This window comes from Muscardinus avellanarius (assembly GCF_963383645.1).
Source record: "Muscardinus avellanarius genome assembly, chromosome: 3".
Taxonomy (NCBI): domain Eukaryota; kingdom Metazoa; phylum Chordata; class Mammalia; order Rodentia; family Gliridae; genus Muscardinus; species Muscardinus avellanarius.
In genome coordinates, this window is record NC_137788.1 from 22,240,952 (window position 1) to 22,259,377 (window position 18,426).

Genomic DNA, 18,426 nt, shown 5'->3' on the forward strand with positions numbered 1-18,426 from the left:
GCCACGCCCGGCTTTCAGTTTCGCTATTAGTAAAGGCACAGCAGCCTTCTCTGCTGGGTTCGGTGAGGATGGGATGGCAGCATGCACTTAGCAGGATGCCTGGCCCAGAGGGAACAATTCGTAAATGGCGATGGCAGAGAGCCGGCGCGCACCGAGCACTTTATTGCTACTTCACAGGTGAGCAAATTGAGGCTTGGAGCAATTAATAACGTGCAAAAAGAAAAAAGAATCACCTAGCCAGCGAGTGGCGGGGACAAGAGTCACACCAGGCCCGGCGCAGCTTACACATCCAGGCTCCTCTGGCTTCTACATCAAGGTCTTGAGAGTTGGGTGGCAAGGGGGGTCCGGCCCTCAGGAAACCTCGGGAATTTACCCGCAGGACGGAATCCTGCGCCGGCCTCTCTGAGCAGCCACTTGGTTTTTGTTCTCATTCGACAGCCTCCAGCAGCGGGCTGGAAGCAGGGACTCTATTTGCAGATAACCTCGTCTCCTTTTCCTTTAGGACTCTCAATTTCCAGGGAACCTTTGTTCCAGTAACTGGAGGGAGACAACACACACACACACACACACACACACACACACACACACACACACGAACAGTGTCTAGTGGAAAAGAAGGTGGGCCTAAGCGTAAGGATTAAACAACAACAACAACAACAACAACAAATGTAATAGATGTAAACACATCTGACATTCAGCAAGCCAACTCTTTTTTTTTTTTTTTTTTTTTTTTTGTGGTACAGGGAGCCCAGAGACATTCTATCTCCAAGCTATACCCCCCTGCCCTTTTTTTATTCTTTATTTTGAAACAGGGTCTCACTGAATTGCAGAGGACCTCACTAAGTAGCTGAGGCTGTCCGATCCTCCGGTCTCAGCCTCCTGAATGCTGGGATTACAAGCGTGCCCCACCAGCCCGGCTCAGAGGTCAACTCTCAATGAACGAGTGTTTGCTGTTATTTTACTATTCTCCCTCCTGCACGCCCTGGGGGCGGGAGGTTGAGATCCAGCCAGGGCCCCCACATCACAGACACCTGCTAACTGTTTGCCATCCCACCGGTGATTCCCAGCTTCCAGACCCCTTCCCTGAACAGCCCCTTCATAAATCACAGGGTCAGCAAACATTTCCTGATGGGAATAGGGTGGGAATGTGTCTTCCTTGCTTCCTTTGCCCACACAGAGGCGCATCGGCGGCGGGTCCTCCCAGCCCGCAGGCGCACTGCATCTCAGCATCCTTGGCCCCCGCCAGCAGGAGCCCCCGCCACCGTAACAAACAAACTGCTTCCCAGCTGCTGCAGAGGCGCCCAGAAGCCCTGAGCTGGAGGATGCCCAGGCCTTTCTCCTTCCTCCTGTCCTCCTTAGGGAACCTCAGAGCTGCCGCGGGCCCACTAGGGTGTGCCTGTGGCCGGTGGTGAGGTAAAGGACTAGCAAACCTGCCGCGCACACACTGGAAGCTCCGTGAGCGACGAAGGGGATATTCTGATCCAGTTGCCTATGTGCTGTGTCCATCTCTCAGTGCAACCTACACAAATCACTCATCGTGTAGGAATGATTTGTTTTGTTTTGTTTTGGTATTGGTAGAACCTAGAGGCATTCTACTTCTGAGTTATACTCCCAAGCCATATTTTAGTTTTATTTTGAAACAGGGTCTTTTGCTAGGTCAATGAGAGTCTCACTACTTGCTGAGGCTGTCCTCAAACTTGCGATCCTCCTCTCTCAGCCTCCTGAGTACAAGTGTGCACCACCACCCTCTGCTCAGGCCTTTTTTGTAGCACTAGGAATTGAACCCCGGGGGCACGCTACCCTCAATATACAAGCTATACCCATAGCCCTAGTTTTTATTTTTATTTTAAGACAGAGCCTTCCTAAGTTGATGAAAATTTCACTATTTGCTGAGGCTGCCCTCAAACCTGTGGTCCTCCTGTCTTAGCCTCCAAAACCCTGGGATTATAAGCATGTGCCACCACATCCTGCTCAGACCTTTTCATTTGAAACAGGGTCTCACTAAGTTGCTGGGGGTCTTGCTTAATTGTTGAGGCTGGCCTTAACCTACAATCCTCCTGCCTCAGCCTCCCAAGTACTGAGATTACAAGTGTGTGCCACCACACCCAGCTCAGTGGGGCTCTCTGATGTCCTAAATTCTGTACCTTGAGTGCCCTGTGCTTGATAAACATTAGGCCACCTTCTCCCCCCCCCCCCCCAGGAGCCAAGCCTGTCCAATTCACCTCCACTGACCCCAACCCTCCCAAAGGAAGCTTCAGGGAACTTCCATGGCTCAAGAAATCATATTGGCATTTTCCTTATTAACAAAACCAATGAAGCCGGGCGTGGTGGTGCACGCTTGTAACCCCAGCGCTTGGGAGGCTGAGACAGGAGGATCACACAGGTTCGAAGCCAGCCTCAGCTACTGAGTGAGGCTCTCAGCAACTTAGTGAGACCCTGTTTCCAAATAAAATATAAAATAGGTCTGGGAGTATAGCCCGGAGGTAGAAAGCCACCAAAATAAAAATACACCAAAAAATAAAATAAAATAATAATAATAATAGGCCTGGGAGTTGCTCGGAGGTAGAATGCCTTTTGGTTCCACCCCCAGTACCACACACACACACACACACACACACAAAAAAAAAAAAAAAAAAACATTGAAAACACATACTATCAGAGGCATGGTGAACTGTGGTGCAGAGACATGGTGCACCTCTCTCCCTCAAACCTGGGCCCAGACCCCAGTTCTGGACCACAGCATCCAGCCAGCAGCAAAGGAGGCCAGCAAAGACTTCCTCTGTCACTTACTGACATGGAACCTGGAGCAAGAGATGAGTTCTTGGGGCCTGGGCAGGGAAGCGATGACAGGAGGGCAGGACAACAGAACAGGAGATAAGTGCGGGAAGAGAGACGCGGCTTTATAAATAACCAGACGGTGTGAGCGTTTGGGGACCAGGGGGCGAGGGGCTAGAGGCATTGGGGGCCTGAGCCAGAAGGGGAGAAGCGGTGCTTGGGGTTGGAGTGGGTGAGCGAGGAGCTCCGAGCACGCGCTTCCTCCTTCCTCTGTAAAATGAGTGGGTTGCCCTAGATTTAGATTTAAGTAGGAAGGGGAGAAACGGGGCTTGGGGTCAGAGAGGGTGGGGAGAAGCTCTTAGCCTCGATTTGCTCCCTCTGTAAAATGAGTCATTCCATATGGTGTCTTGAGCACCCGCACTCCTCTGACATGCTAGGACTCTGTAGGATGCTGAGCCTGGACCAGAGGCCTGCGGATTGGCAAGAGATGGGCACCCCCAGAGGGGTGCGTGATGCCCAGTCAGGCTATGGTTGGTCTCCGGGCTGGTACTGGGGTTCAGTGGAGGTGAAGAAGTCTTCCAGGAAAGACTGCAGGTACTCGAAGGTGGGCCTCTCCTCCGGGTCCAGACGCCAGGTCTGTTCCATGACATCATACAGGGATGCGGGGCAGCCTGGGGGGCATGGCATGTGGTGGCCGTGCTCTACCAGCTCCAACACTTCCCGGTTATTCATGCCTGTGGGTGGGGCTCCGTCAGGCAGGGTGCCCGGCCCTGCTAAAGGAGCAGCCCAGAGGAAGCCCTTGCCAAGACCATGCCCCCCCCCCACACACACACCTGGGTAAGGGACGCGGCCCTTGCTGATAAGCTCGGTGAGCAGGATCCCGAAGGACCACACATCTGACTTGATGGTGAATCTGCCGTACAGGGCAGCCTCTGGGGCTGTCCACTTGATGGGGAACTTGGTCCCTGGAGAGGGGGTAAAAGGGCAGGTTAGTGAGGGGGTCCTGGGAACAGCTGGGTAAGAAAATGGGGACTTGAAGACTGAGGATCTTGGGGACCCTGAGCACTTCCCCAGCATTGCAATATTTCTAATAATAATAATAATAATTCTGCCGGGTGTGGTGGCGCACGCTGTAATCCCAGCATTTGGGAGGCTGAGACCGGAGGATTGTGGTTTGGAGACAGCCTCAGCTACTAGTGAGGCACTCTGTAACTTAGCGAGACTCTGTTTCAAAACAAAGAATAAAAAATAGGGTAGGGAGTGTAGCTCAGCAGTCCAATGCCCCTGGGTTCCTTCCCCAGACCCGCAAAAAAAAAAAAAAAAATATATATATATATATATATATTAATAATATTTCTTTTATTTTTGTGGTACCAGGGATAGAACCCAGAGGCATCCTATCTCCAAGCCACACCCCAACCCTGTTTTTTATTCTTTAATTTGAAACAGGGTCTCACTAAGTTGTAGAGGGCCTCACTAAGTAGCTGAGGCTGGCCACACAAACCCAGATCCTCCTTCCTCAGCCTCCCAAGTACTGGGATTACAAGAGTGTGCCACCATGACCGGTTATAATAATAACATTTCTCATAATAATAGCTAATATGTGCCTAGTTTTTACCATGTGCTAGGCACTGCCGGGTTTCTTTTCTTTCTTTTTTATTCTTTTACTTTTATTTATTTATACATTTTTTTTCCTTTTTGGTACTGGGAATTGAACCCAGAAGCATTGTACCTCTGAACTCTGAGCTCCACCCCTAGCACTTTTTATTTTATTTTATTTATTTATTTATTTATTTTATTTGTTTTGTGGTACTGGGGATGGAACCCAGGGGCATTCTACCTTTGAGCTTCACCCCTAGCCCTATTTTTTATTCTTTATTTTGAAACAGGGTCTCACTGAGTTTCAAAGGACCTCACTAAGTAGCTGAAGCTGGTTGCAAACCACCATCCTCCCGTCTCAGCCTCCCAAATGCTGGGATTACAAGTGTGTGCCACCACACCCAGCTTATTTTATTATTTATTTATTTATATGATACTGGGAATTGAACCCAGGGGCATTCTGCCTTTGAGCTATACTCCAACCCTATATTATTTTATTTTTGTTATTTTTTGTGGTTCTGTGCATATTTTATTTTATTTTTTTATTTTGAAACAGAGTCTTGATAAGTTGCTGAGCGTCTCACTAAGTTGCCAAGGCTGGTCTTGAACCTGCGATTCTCCTGTCTCAGCCTCCCAAATACTGGGACTACAAACACACACCAATACCACATCTGTCTTATTTTAAACTTTATTTATTTATTTTTTTATTATTATTATTATTATTATTATTATTATTATTATTATTTTTGTGTGTGGTACTGGGGTTCCTGGAAGTCCTTCTACCTCCGGGCTACACTCCCAGACCTATTTTTACATCTTTATTTGGAAACAGGGTCTCCTAAGCCAGCGCGCGCGGCTGGCTTCGAACCTGCGCGATCCTCCTGTCTCTGCCTCCCAAGCGCGGGGATTCCAAGCGTGCGCCACCACGCCCGGCTTATTTTAAACTTTAAAAGAGGGTCTCACTAAGTTGATGAGGGTCTCACTACCGCAGAGGCCGACCTGGAACCTTCAATCTTTCCGTCTCAGCCTCCCTAGTACTCGAATGACAGGCATGCAGCACCACACCTGGCTCTAAGCTGTGTTTTTGGTGATATGCGTGCGTTAACTCACTGAACCCTCACAAACGTTTGCCTATGAGGTAAATACTATGATGGTCTCATTTTACAGGTGAGAAAAAGGAGGTATGGGGTAAAGTCACTTGCCCAACGCCGCTGCGGAGTGGCTGGGAGTCATAGCCTGCATCTGGCTACAGAGTTCCCACTACTATTAAAAAAAAAAAATTAACTGGGCGTGGTGGTGCACGCTTGTAATCCCAGCATTCGGGAGGCTGAGACTGGAGGATCACGGTTCGCAGACAGCCTCAGCTACTTAGTGAGGCCCTCCGCAACTCAGTGAGCTCCTGTTTCAAAATAAAGAAGAAAAAGTAGGGCAGGGGTGTAGCTCGGAGGTCGAATGCCCCTGGGTTCCATCCCCAGACCTGCAAAAAAAAAAAAAAAAAAAAAAAAAAAAAAATATATATATATATATATATATATATATATATATATATGTATATGTTAGAGGCCCAGTGAGGTGGTGCACACCTGTAACCCCAGTACTTGGGAGGCTGAGACAGGAGGACTGAAAGTTAGAGGCTAGTCTCAAGAAACTTAGCAAGACCCTCAGAAATTTAGTAAGATCTTGATTTAAAAAATAGGTCTGGGGTTGTAGTTGGAAGGTAGAATGACCCTGGGTTCAATCTCCAGTAAAATCACAGGACAAAAGGATTATAGTATTGGATTCAGGGAGAGGGAGGAGGTGAGAGAAAGGGAAGGTACTACGGAATGAAACTGGCCAAATGTCATGTGTGTATACACATTTGTAACAAGGAATCCCACTATTGTGTATAATTATAACGCACCAATAAAAATAAAATTTAAAAGAATTGTAAGCCAGGCGCGGTGGCACATGCTTTAATCCCCGCGCTTGGGAGGCTGAGACAGGAGGATCGCGGTTCGTGGACAGCCTCAGCTACTTAGTGAGGCGCTCAGCAACTTAGTGAGACCCTGTTTCCAAATAAAATAAAAATAGGTCTGGGAGTAGGTAGAAAGCCTCTGGGTTCCAACCCCAGTAACACACACACACACACACGAATTATAGTGTGCCTGCCACCTAGGAGGTACTTTGTACATGTCTGTTGATTTACTGTTTTCTGAATATTTCCATCTTACAGATCAGCAAAGGCAGCTCTCAGGGGCTAGGTGACTCGCCCATGCCGCGCGTCTGGTCAGTGCTGCCAGCTGGGATTTAAACCCAGAACCGCCTCCCACGCGCACGGGGTGTCCGGTGATGGCGGGGCAGGGGAGGGGCGGGCCGGCACCTTGCTGCGGGCTGTACTCGTCGTCCTCGATGAGGCGGGCCAGCCCGAAGTCGGCGATCTTGCAGGCCAGCCGCTCGCCCACCAGGATGTTGGCTGCCCTCAGGTCTCGGTGGATGTAGTTCATGCGCTCCATGTAGGCCATGCCCTCGGCCACCTGCGGAGCGCGAGGAGATGGCTGCTCGGGTGGACGCGCTGCCCGTGCGTGAGGGTCCGAGGCCATCTGAAAACCCCTCCCTCGGGGCGATGTTGAGGCTCGGAGAGTAGCGGCCTCACAGCCGGTGGGATGGGCGCAGCCGCGCTTGGGGGGGGGGGCTGGGTGTTTTGAGGGCGCAAGGATTTGTACAAGGGTACCTGGGCTGCCATGTCCACCAAATGGGGCAGCTTCAAGTTCTGGCCCTCCTGGTCCTTGAGGAAGTCCAGCAGGCTACCTGGGAAGAGAAAGCCAGACCATCAGTCAAAAGGCCCCGCTCCCAGGCGGCCTTCTCCATCCCCAACCCACCTACCGCAGCCGGGCCCGCCTCCCGCCCCCGGTCTCTCACCCGGATCTGTCCCCCACCCAGGACCCCGCAAGGATGGTTCAACGCCTAACTTTTTCTCTAACTGCCCGCATCACGCATCACTCCACCTGTCTTCCTGGACACGCCCCCTCAGGCCCCGCCCCCAGGCCCTCCCTCATCCCGCCGCGAGGCCCAGGCCCCGCCCCCGCCGCGGCCCCGCCCCCACGAGGACTCCGCCCCTGGCGCCCGTCTCCTCCCAGGTGGTCGGGCTCAGGTCCCACCCACCTTAACTTCAAGCCCCGCCCCCGGCCCCGCCTCTCACCGTGGCGCATGAACTCGGTCACGATGTAGATGGGCTCCTCCGACACCACGGCGTACAGCTGCACCAGCTTGTCATGCCGCAGCAGCTTCATGACCTGCGCCTCCTCCAGGAAAGCCTTCGGGGACATGGTGCCCGGCTTCAGCGTCTTCACCGCCACCTTGGTGCTGCCGTTCCACGTGCCTGACGGGCGGCCGCGTCTCCTCAAGGCCCGCTCCCCGCCTGCCCAGGCCCTCGCCCCCTCCCCGACCCCAGCTCCCGGGGCCCTCCTCGGTACCCAGCCACACATCCCCGAAGCAGCCGGTGCCCAGCCGGCGCTCGAGCGCGATGGAGCTGCGGCTGATCTCCCAGGCGTCCCTGGCCAGGCCCATCGTCTGCGGCTTCATCGTGGTGCAGGCCGCGGTGAGCAGGTGGCACAGTCCGTCGTTCACCTCTGGGGTGGGCAGATGGAGGGAGGTGGCCGGCCCGCCAGGACACCGCTGCACTCCCAGCCCAGCCCAGCCCAGCGCCAGACCGAGGCCCACGTGAGGTCACAGGCCAGGACACCGCAGCCACATGTCGGTGCCCAGGGAGAAGAGAAGGGTGGCACCCATACAGAGAGATGGTCCCTGTAAGGATTGGGGGGTTCTCATAGGAGGAGGCCTCCAGCTGGGCTATTTGTCTTCTTCTGTTTTGTTTTTGCTGCTGGAGACTGAACCCAGAGGCATTCTACCTCTGAGCTACACCCCAAGGGCCCTTTTTATCATTATTATTATTATTTTTTTTTTTTGCGTGTCTGAGGGTGGAATCCAGAGGCATTTGACCTTCGAGCTACACCCCCCTGCCCTAGTTTTCATTCTTTATTTTGAAACAGGGTCTCACTAAGTTGCAGAGGGCCTCACTAAGTAGCTGAGGCTGTCCACGAACCGTGATCCTCCTGTCTCAGCCTCCTGATGCTGGAATTACAAGTGTGAGCCACCACGCCCGTCTATTATTTAAATTTTTTTTTTTTTTTTTGGTGGTACTGGGGTTCCTGGAAGCCCGTCTACCTCCGGGCTACACTCCCAGACCTATTTTTACATTTTCATTTTGGAAACAGGGTCTCCTAAGCCAGCGCGGGTGGCTGACTTCGAACCTGCGTGATCCTCCTGTCTCTGCCTCCTAAGCGCGGGGATTACAAGCGTGCGCCACCACGCCCGGCTATTATTTTAATTTTGAAACAGGGTCTCCCTAAATTGCTGAGGCTGGCTTCCAACCTGTGATCCTCCTGTCTCAGTCTTCCAAGTACTGGAATTACAGGTATGGGCCTTTGAGGGTAAATGGGATTCTGACAGATGGAAATGGGGCTGGGGATTCCAGGCAAAGCTGTGGATTTGAGGCCACTGCCTTTCCCGGACCCCTCATCCATGGCCTAACCAGTCAAGGTAGAAACCTGGGCAGTAGCTCACCTTCTCAACGCGCAGGCTTCCAAGTCAGGCCCACCCCGCTCCTCTCCAGCCTCAGAACTGCCTCCCTCTCCTTTACCCCACTGTCCTGGATTTAGCCTGGCCACCATCACCTCTCACCTGAACAATGACCACTGCCTCCTAACAGGACCCCTCATTCTGCCTTGCCCCCTGGCGTCCGCCCAGCATTCAGTTCCTCACTGAAGTGCAGACCAGCTGCTGTCGATTCTCCGTTCAAGAACCTTGGCCGTAGGTGGCTTTGTGCCTCAGTTTCCTCTGAATCCCGTAGAGCAGGATCCTCAGCCGGGAACCTCCATACTTGGATGCTAGGCCCGGCCTGTCTGCTATCACTTTAGAACTACCTTTCTCTGGGCCTCAGTCTCCCCACCGGAACAATGGATCATCAGTTCGCTTCAGGACTTGAAGCGCCCGCTCACCAATGTAATGCTGCACCAGTTCCTGCACGGTGTCAAACTGGGCCCGCGTGGTGATGTAGTAGCCGCCCGTGTCCAGCTTGCGGATCTTATAATGCTTCACGTGATCGCCTCTGGTCTGGTCCCAGTCCCGGATGGACAGGGAGTAGGCACCTGTGGAGGAGGGTCACGCTGCGTCTGCTGCCTCCTCTCCCTCTACTGGGGAGCAGGAAGAAGCTCCCGAGGCTGGGACTTTTTTCCCTCCCCACTGAGGATTGAACCCAGAGCCGGGGGCATGCTAGGTGAGCACTCACCATGGAGCTGCACCCCTAGCCGCCTTTTTTCTTTTTTTTTAATTACGTTTTAAGATGGCATCTTGCTAAATTGCCCAAGGAGGCCTTAAGTTTATGATCTTTTTGCCTCAGCCTCCCACATAGCTGGGACCACAGGTGTGTACCACCATGCCCAGTTACGGCTGGGGCTCTCAGGCCTGGCGGCCCTACCTCCAGAACCCAGAGGTCGTCTGAGCTCTGCCCCTCCGCTTGACCCCTCTTTGGCCCTGAACCAAGCACCATCCAAGCCCAGCCTAGGGGTTGGGCCTTTGGGTTGCCAGCGGCGGGGGTCACAGCAGCACCTTTGGTGGTCTCGCTCTCTCGGATGAGAAACGCCCCCTGGGGGTTGCCTGGTGAGAGTAGCTGCCGCTCAGCATCCTTCCTGCCCATCTTTCCAAAGTACCACCTGTTGGGAAGGGCAGGCAAGAATCAGGTACAGCCCTTCAGCACCCCTCGGGGCAGTCCCCTTGCAAGCCCAGACTCAATTTCCTCATCTGTGAAATGGGACTCAGACACCTGCTTCACAACCCGGATCGCATCATGATCAGAGTGGGGCAGCGGAAGATGCCTGGCACGCGGCAGGTGTCCAGCAGACGTTCCGCTGCTCCTCTCTACCCTTTGGCTGTTTCTTGATTTAAAATTGCTGGAGCCCAGTCACTGCTTGTCTCATCAGGACGCCACGGTTCCTTAGTCCGTCTCACTGGGGCTCCCCGCGCACTCATTTACAGATGGGGAACCTGAAGCTTAGACGAGGGGACTGACCTGCCCCCGAGGCTGGCTGATGTGCCCACCTAAAACCCTCTGCCTCACCCTGGTCCTTTTCCCATCACCCCCAGGCAGTCACCCAGGCCCCTCTCCCACTGCAGCCCCCAGTTTTGTCCTCCTCTGGCCTGCAGCACACCCTCTTGCTCTCCTCACCAGGATCAAGTATCCCTTTTTTATTTTTTATTTTTTCAGATACTGGGGATTGAACTCTTGAGGCGTTCTACCTCTGAGCTACATTCCCAGTTCTATTTTATTTTTATTTTTGTGGTACTGGGGATTGAATCCAGAGGCATTTTCACCCCAGCCCAATTTTATTTCTTCTTTGGAAACAGGGTATCACTAGGTTGATGAGAATCTCACTACATGCTGAGGCTGTCCTGGAACTTGGGATTCCCCCATCTCGGCCTCCCACGTACTGGGATTATGGGGGTACACCGCCACATCCAGCTTATTTGTATTAAAACAGGGTCTTGCTAAGCTGCTGAAGCTGGCCTGGAACCTGCGGTCCTCCCGTGTGCCCTCACACCTGGCGAGGCTCCGGTTTATACATGTGCTCACTGAGTTCTCATGCCAACGCTGTGTGGTCAGTACCACTATAAACCCCTTTAGACAGATAAGGAAACCCAGAGACCCACTTAGGCGCCGAGCCGGAGGTCACACTGCGAGGCCAGAACAGGAACCTGAGTCATCTGCTCTTAACCACACGCTGCACTTCACCACGGCACAGAGGGGACACACATGGGCCTCCCAAAGCCTGACCCTCTGCATCGGTGCCTGCCTCCCCCTCCTGCCTTCTCCCCAGACCCAGGCCTCGCCCCCTGTGCTCTGGGCCCTGCCCACCTCCTCCAGAAACTCCACAGGCCCGCTTTTCTCCTTCCCCCAAGGAGCCCTTCAGAGCCCTGCCTGGCCAGCCCCGCCCCACTGGCCTCTCACCTTGGGTCCCCACTTCCTCCCCTCCCGCGCCCTCCCAGGTTCTGCTGTCTGGCCTCTGTCCCTGCTTCACAGGAGAGACCTCTCTGCAAGGCCTCCCCCACTGCCAAATCCAGAGGCAGCCTCTGCCACTCCCTCTCCGCGCCCCTGAAACTGCTCCTGGCCTCCTGGCCCTTCCGCGCTGCTCAGCTGGGCCTCCTCACTTCTCCTTAGGGGCAGCTTTCCCAGGAGTTGGCTCCACTAGGAGCGTCCTCCTTCCTCCTTCCCCCTCCTATGCAGTTTAATGATCATCTCTACTCTGATGAGTCCCAAATTTCCACCAGCCCAGATGTACCGTCTGCAAGGGCATGCAAACCAAGATGTCTTAGTGCCACTTAGGTAAAGGTGCCCTTCCTCTGGGCCGTGGGCATGAGTGGGTACCTCTCATACAAAGCACAATCTAGCCGGGTGTGGTGACGCATGCCTGTAATCCTAGTACTTGGGAGGCTGAGACAGGAGGCTCACAGTGCCAAGGCTAGCCTCATAAATTTAGTGAGACCCTGTTTCAAAATAAAAAATAAAGGCCGGGCGTTGTGGTGCATGCTTGTAATCCCTGCGCTTGGGAGGCTGAGACAGGAGGATCACACAGGTTTGAGGCCAGCCTCAGCTATTTAGTGAGGCTTTCAGCAACTTAGTGAGACCCTGTTTCCAAATAAAATATAAAATAGGTCTAGGAGTATAGCCCAGAAGTAGAAAGCCTCTGGGTTCCACCCCAGTGCCACCAAAAAAATAAATAAATAAACAAATAAATAAAAATAAAAAGGGCTGGAGGGATAGCCCAGAGGTAGAATACCCACGGGTTAATACCTAGTATCAAAAACAAAGCAAGCCGGGCGTGGTGGTGCACGCTTGCGATCCCAGCATTTGACAGGCTGAGACCCAAGGATCTCGGTTCACAGACAGCCTCAGCTACTTAGTGAGGCCCTCTGCAACTTAGTGAGACCCTGTTTCAAAATAAAGAATTTAAAAAATAGGGCAGGGGGTGTAGCTTGGAGGTCAAATGCCCATTGGGTTCCATCTCTAGACTCAAAAGAAAAAAAAAAAAAGCAAACAAAAAAAACAGCCTAATTTATTTGCTGGCAGCCTCCTCCACCACTGGAGTGTTCCTGTTCACAACTGCCAAGCCAACAAGTCCCCCAGAACACATGAACCTCACCTACTTCTTTGCCTTCCATATTAGCAGTTAGCACCACTACCCACTCAGATCTTCAAGAAGACACGAGTGGCCCCTGAATCCTCCCGCTCCCCACAGCCAACAGCAAGTCAATCAGCAGGTCCTGAGGATTCTTGTTCTACAAAGACATCATCCTTTCTTTTTTCATTAATGTATGGTACACCTGAGGACGAGTCTTTAAAAGCTTTTATGGGCCCCAGTTTCCTCATCTGTAAATGAGGACACTAGTAATTACAACATATTATTGTGAGCTAGGCACAGTGGTGCATGTCTGTAATCTTAGTACGTAGGAGGCTGAGACAGGAGGAACTTAGGTTTGAGGCCAGCCTCAACAATTTAGCAACAGCCACAGCAACTTATTGAGATGAGACCCTGTCTTAAAAAAAATCAGCCCGGTGTGTTGGCACACACTTGTAATCCCCGTGCTTGGGAGGCGGAGACAGGAGGATCGCGCTGGTTCGAAGCCAGCCGCGGGCGCTGGCTTAGGAGACCCTGTTTCCAAATAAAAAAAATAAGAAAAAAAATAGGTCTGGGAGTGTAACCCGGAGGTATAAGGGTTTCCAGGAACCCCAGTACCACCACCAAAAAATTTTTTTAAAAATCAGCCGGGCGTGGTGGCGCACACTTGTAATCCCTGCGCTTGGGAGGCGGGGACAGGAGGATCACACAGGTTCCAACCCAGCCTCACTGGCTTAAGAGACCCTGTTTCCAAATAAAATATAAAATAGGTCTGGGAGTGTAGCCAGGGTTCCATCCCCAGTACCACCAAAAAAAAAAAAAAAAAAAATCAGGCGCAGTGGCGCACATTTGTAATCCCAGTTCTTGTGAGGCTGAGCCAGGAAGATCACAGGTTCAAGGACAGGCTCAGCATGTAGTGAGACTCTCATCAACCTAGCGAGACCCTGTTTCAAATTAAAACTAAAAAAGGGGCAGGGGTGTAGCTTGGAGGTAGAACACTACTGGGTTCAATTCCCAGTACCCAAACAATAGCTTTATGAGAATGAAACGAATCCAGGCAGGTAAAGAGCCTGTTGTGCATCTCAAGTCCAGAGCACTGTGGGAATGGTAATTCACTGCTTACATGCTAAGCATGTCCTCTACCACTGAGCTTCGCCCCAGCCCCCACTTACGTGTTTGATTTTCTTTGTTTTGTTCTGTGTGTGGTGCTGAGGATTGAACTTAGAGCCTTAGGGATGCCGGGCAAGTCCTCGACCGCCGGTGTGTAGAATGCTTAGCAGATGCCGCTGGCCTACCTGGGGCCACCCCACCCCCCCCAGCCATGTGAACCCCGGCCTCAGCACCCCCATTTGTAAAAAAAATAATAGTTTTTTCTACCTTCCTTCCTTTTTCTTTCTTTTCTTTCTTTCTTTATTTTTGTAGTACTGGGGATTGAACCCAAGAGTGCTATGCCTCTGAACTATATCCCCAGCCCTTTGTGTGTGTGTGTGTGTGTGTGTGTGTGTGTGTGTGTGGTACTAGGGGTGGAACCCAGAGGCTTTCTACCTCTGGGCTATACTCCCAGACCTATTTTATATTTTATTTGGAAACAGGGTCTCACTAAGTAGCTGAGGCTGGCTTTGAACCAGTGTGATCCTGATCCTCCTATCTCAGCCTCCCAAGTGTGGGGATTACAAGCGTGTGCCACCACACTGGCTTTATTTTTTAATTATTTATTTATTTATTTATTTATTTTTGCAGGCCTGGGGATGGAACCCAGGGGCATTCAACCTCTGAGCTACACCCCCTGCCCTATTTTTTATTCTTCATTTTGAAACCAGCTCTCACTGAGTTGCAGAGGGCCTCACTAAGTAGCTGAGGCTGTCCGCGAACCGCGATCTTCTGGTCTCAGCCTCCAGAATGCTGGGGTTACAAGCGTGTGCCACCATGCTCAGCTTATTTATTCTGAGACAGGTTTCACTAAATTGCCCAGGCTAGCCTCTAACTTATGATCCTCCTGCCTCAGCCTTCTGAGTAGCTGGAATTAGATATGCACCAGTGTACCTGGCCTAAAATAGGATAATAATTGTTTCTAACTCTGTTATTATACAGAAAACACTTTGAAGAACCTCCAGAACACAGTACCTGCGATATATAGGCATTGTTATAACATAGATTATAAACTGGGTGTGGTAGAGCCGGGCATGGTGGTGCACGCTTGTAATCCCCGCGCTTGGGAGGCTGAGACAGGAGGATCGCACAGGTTCGAAGCCAGCCTCAGCTACTTAGTGAGGCTTGTGAGGCTTTCAGCAACTTAGTGAGACCCTGTTTCCAAATAAAATATAAAAAAGGTCTGGGAGTAGAAAGCCTCTGGGTTCCACCCCCAGTACCACCAAAATAATAATAATAATAATAAAAAAACCTGGGTGTGGTGGCATATGCCTGTAATTTCAGTACCTGGGAGGCTGAGACAGGACACTGTGTGTTGCAGACGGCCTCAGCTACTTAGTGAAGCCCTCTGCAACTTAAGTGAGACCCTATTTCAAAATAAAGAATAAATCTGAGCATGGTGGTACTCACTTGTAATCCCAGCATTTGGGAGGCTGGGTCAGGAGGACTGTGGTTCAAGGACAGCCTCAGCTACTTAGTGAGGCCCTTTGCAACTCAGTGAGACCCTGTTTCAAAATAAAGAATAAAAAATAGGGCAGGGGGTGTAGCTCGGAGGTCGAATGCCCCTGGGTTCCATCCCCAGACCTGCAAAAAAAAAAAAAAAAAAAAAAAAAATAGGGCCGGTGGGGGGAGTATAGCTCGGAGTTAGAATGCCCCTAGGTTCCACCCCCAGTACCACACACACAAAAAAGAATAAAAAGTAGACTGGGGATGTAGCTTGGAGATATTATGCCCCTGGGTTCCATCCCCAGTACCGCAATAAATAAATAAACAAACAAACAAAATAGGCCTGGGGTGTAGCTCAGAGATAGGATGCCTCTGGGTTCGATTCCCAATACCACAAAAAACACATATATTATAGATAACATATACATATAATATGTGTTACGTATTAATAACATATATTGTGTACTATATCGTATGCATATATTATTTACTGTTATCACCATCTTTCACATCTCCTTTATTCCCACAATAACCTTACAAAGCTCTAGTAAGGAGGCGGGCTCAGAGCGGATCGATGACGTGTCCTCTGTGACCTTAGAGTTTGGACTCCGGGGTCCCCCAGCCCCACTCACTCTTCAGCCTGGATGGAGTCCACGGGAGCCACATAGTTGCTAGGAATGTAGCCAGTCTGCCCGGAGCTGAGGGACCGAGCCCCCCACCAGTCGCCTTCACTGCAGGCACAGAATGGGGGTGGGGTCATGAGCAGCAGCTCTGGCCCTAGGCCCCAGCCCCAGCCCCCCCACAGCCACTGCAGGGGGCTGTTCCCCGAAGGAGCGAGCTTGAGGATTTCTGGGCCTCCTGGCTTTATCCTCTGGCTCCTCAGCTGGCCCGGGCTTGGGGGAGACAGCGAACAGCTGACTCCTTCACTTTTCCACTGACTCCCTCCACCCCCTGCCAAGTGGTTACAATTTCCTTCTGGATAAAATCCAGACTCCTCAGCAGGGTCTGAAAGCCTTATGGATTCTGCGCCCCCAGCCTCAGCTCCCCCCAGTCCCGCAGCTCATACTTTGCTTTTCTCTTGCAGTGCTGAGATGGAACCCAGGCCCTGGCGCATGCTAGGCGGGCGCTGGCTGCACCCCAAACCCGCTATTCTTTATTCCCCTAGACTAAACCACTTGGTGGTTTCCAGAAATCCTAGGTATGCTCCGTCTCTCTTCCTCTTTTCTCATGCCTCCTTTCACTGTCCGTTCATTTCTCTAGCCTCAGCTTAAAAATCACCTCCTCCCAAAGCCTGCGGGTCACCACTACCCTGGGGACCACGTTTGGTGTTCTTTCTGTGCTCGCACTCGGCCCACATCTTAGCACTCTCCCGGAGTTTTTGTTTTGTTTTTCAGTGTTGGGATCTAATCTGAGGCCCTGCACATGCACAGCAAGCTCTCCTGCTGAGCTGCGCTCCCAGCCTGCAGCCAGGGTGTTTATTCTCATGTATTTATGTCGCAACCGGAGCTTTCTGGAGACAGAAGCCAGGTGGGCCTCCTCTCTGGGCCCCGCTCCCAGCCAGGCCGGGCCCCGGCGACATGGCCTGCTCACTTACGTGTTGTTCAGGATGTGGAATTTCTCGCCCTTGGTGAAGGTAAGGTCATCCTCTGTCCGGGCCTCATAGTCATACAGGGCGATGAACATGGTCACCCCGGTCCCTGCAGGGTCAGGGTTGCTTAGCAGAGTCGGGCACAGCACGGCGCAGATGCCTGTTCCCCAGCCAGGCACTGCGCCTCCTCTCTGCCACAGTGCCCAATTCCTGAAGGCCTTTGGAGTCCAGTGGATTTTGAATTTAGGCTTTTTTTTTTTTTTTAACCCCCAGCCCTACTTTTTATTCCTTTTTTTGATGGTGGTGGTGGGGTGGAACCCAGGTGCTTTCTACCTCCGGGCTATACTCCCAGACCTATTTTATATTTTATTTGGAAACAGTTGCCAAGAGCCTCACTAAGTAGCTGAGGCTGGATTTGAACCCATGCGATCCTCCCGTCTCAGCCTCCCAAGTGCTGGGATTACAAGCGTGCGCCACCACGCCCGGCTTTTATTCCTTATTTTGAAACAGGATCTCACTAAGTTGCAGAGGGACTCACTAAGTAGCTGAGACTGGCCACAAACCTGTAATCCTCCTGTCTCAGCCTCCCAAGTGCTGGGATTAAAAGCCTGTGCCACCAGGCTTTTTTTTTTTTTTTTTTTTTAGCATGTATGTGGTGCTGGGGATTGAACCCAAGAGCATTCTATCTCCAAACTACACCCCCAGCCCTATTTTAGTTTTTATTTGAAAACAGGGTCTTGCCAAATTGCTGAGAGCCGCGCTAAAGTGCTGAGGCTGGCTTTGAACTCTCGATCTTCCTATTGCCTGGATGGATTTGGGCTTCAAGACTTGCCCCCTCCATGGGTCCAGTATACACAGCTTTCTGCTCTTGTCACCATGGGAGGGGTCCCCAGGTTGCCCACTCCTCCTCTCCCTCACCTGGGAAGCAACACCTGAGAGACCAGAAAGGTTCTCTTTAACACTTGCATCTGTCATTGGGGCCCCTCTCAGATGGGAGGAGAGAAACCCATGTATCATGGGGTTCCAGGGTAGGCTGTGAGAGCAAGGCTATGTCTCACATCCATCTGGAGTCTTCTGCTGACAAGTCCGCGCCTTCCGTGTCTTCCCCTCCCTCAGTTTCTCCCAGGACCCAGGCAGCGCCCCTCTCCAGCCCGCTGAACTCACCTGCAACGCCCCTGATGGTGCTGCCATTAAGGAAGGCGGGGCTGGTGGGCTGAGGGTTGAGGTTGTGGGGAAAGGACTGTGTAGGCCGGGCCCGGGTGGGGTCGGGGTCATAGCGGTCTGAAACCCCATAGCTCCTGAAGTCCCCTTCCAGGCCAGCATCCTGCTTGGGCGCGGGCTCTGACTTCTTGCAGAATGCACAGCCCATTCCAGGTTCCTGCTGCAGAACAGAGCAGGCCTCGCTGGGGGCCCGGTCAGGAGCGCCGCCCGAGGCACACACACGTGCACACACTCACACAGGCTTCTTTCTACTCCAGGGCCTGGATTGGGGTTTTCCCTGTGGAAGGATAGAGGTAGGGCAGGGCCAGCCTTGTGTCCTCCGGCTGCCTTGGCGTGTTGGGGAGTGTGCGTCCTCAGCACTTCCCTCCCCTTGAGCTCAAGCCGGCGACGTCTGGCTGGTCTTCTACACTGGGATGTTGCTGGGCTGATTTACATAAA

At 52.1% G+C, this 18,426-nt stretch overlaps 1 protein-coding gene across 1 annotated transcript; it reads right to left on the reverse strand.

The window, feature by feature from the left end:
• Positions 1–3,300: 3,300 nt before the first annotated feature.
• On the reverse strand, positions 3,301–18,136 carry FGR (FGR proto-oncogene, Src family tyrosine kinase; the record flags this gene model as incomplete). Its single annotated transcript, XM_080690545.1, has 11 exons — positions 3,301–3,509; positions 3,609–3,740; positions 6,734–6,887; positions 7,085–7,161; positions 7,553–7,732; positions 7,827–7,982; positions 9,411–9,560; positions 10,021–10,124; positions 15,812–15,910; positions 16,774–16,876; positions 17,932–18,136. The coding sequence occupies 11 exons, from the start codon at positions 18,134–18,136 to the stop codon at positions 3,301–3,303; spliced, it is 1,569 nt and encodes a 522-aa protein (XP_080546671.1).
• Between the last annotated feature and the right edge of the window lie 290 nt (positions 18,137–18,426).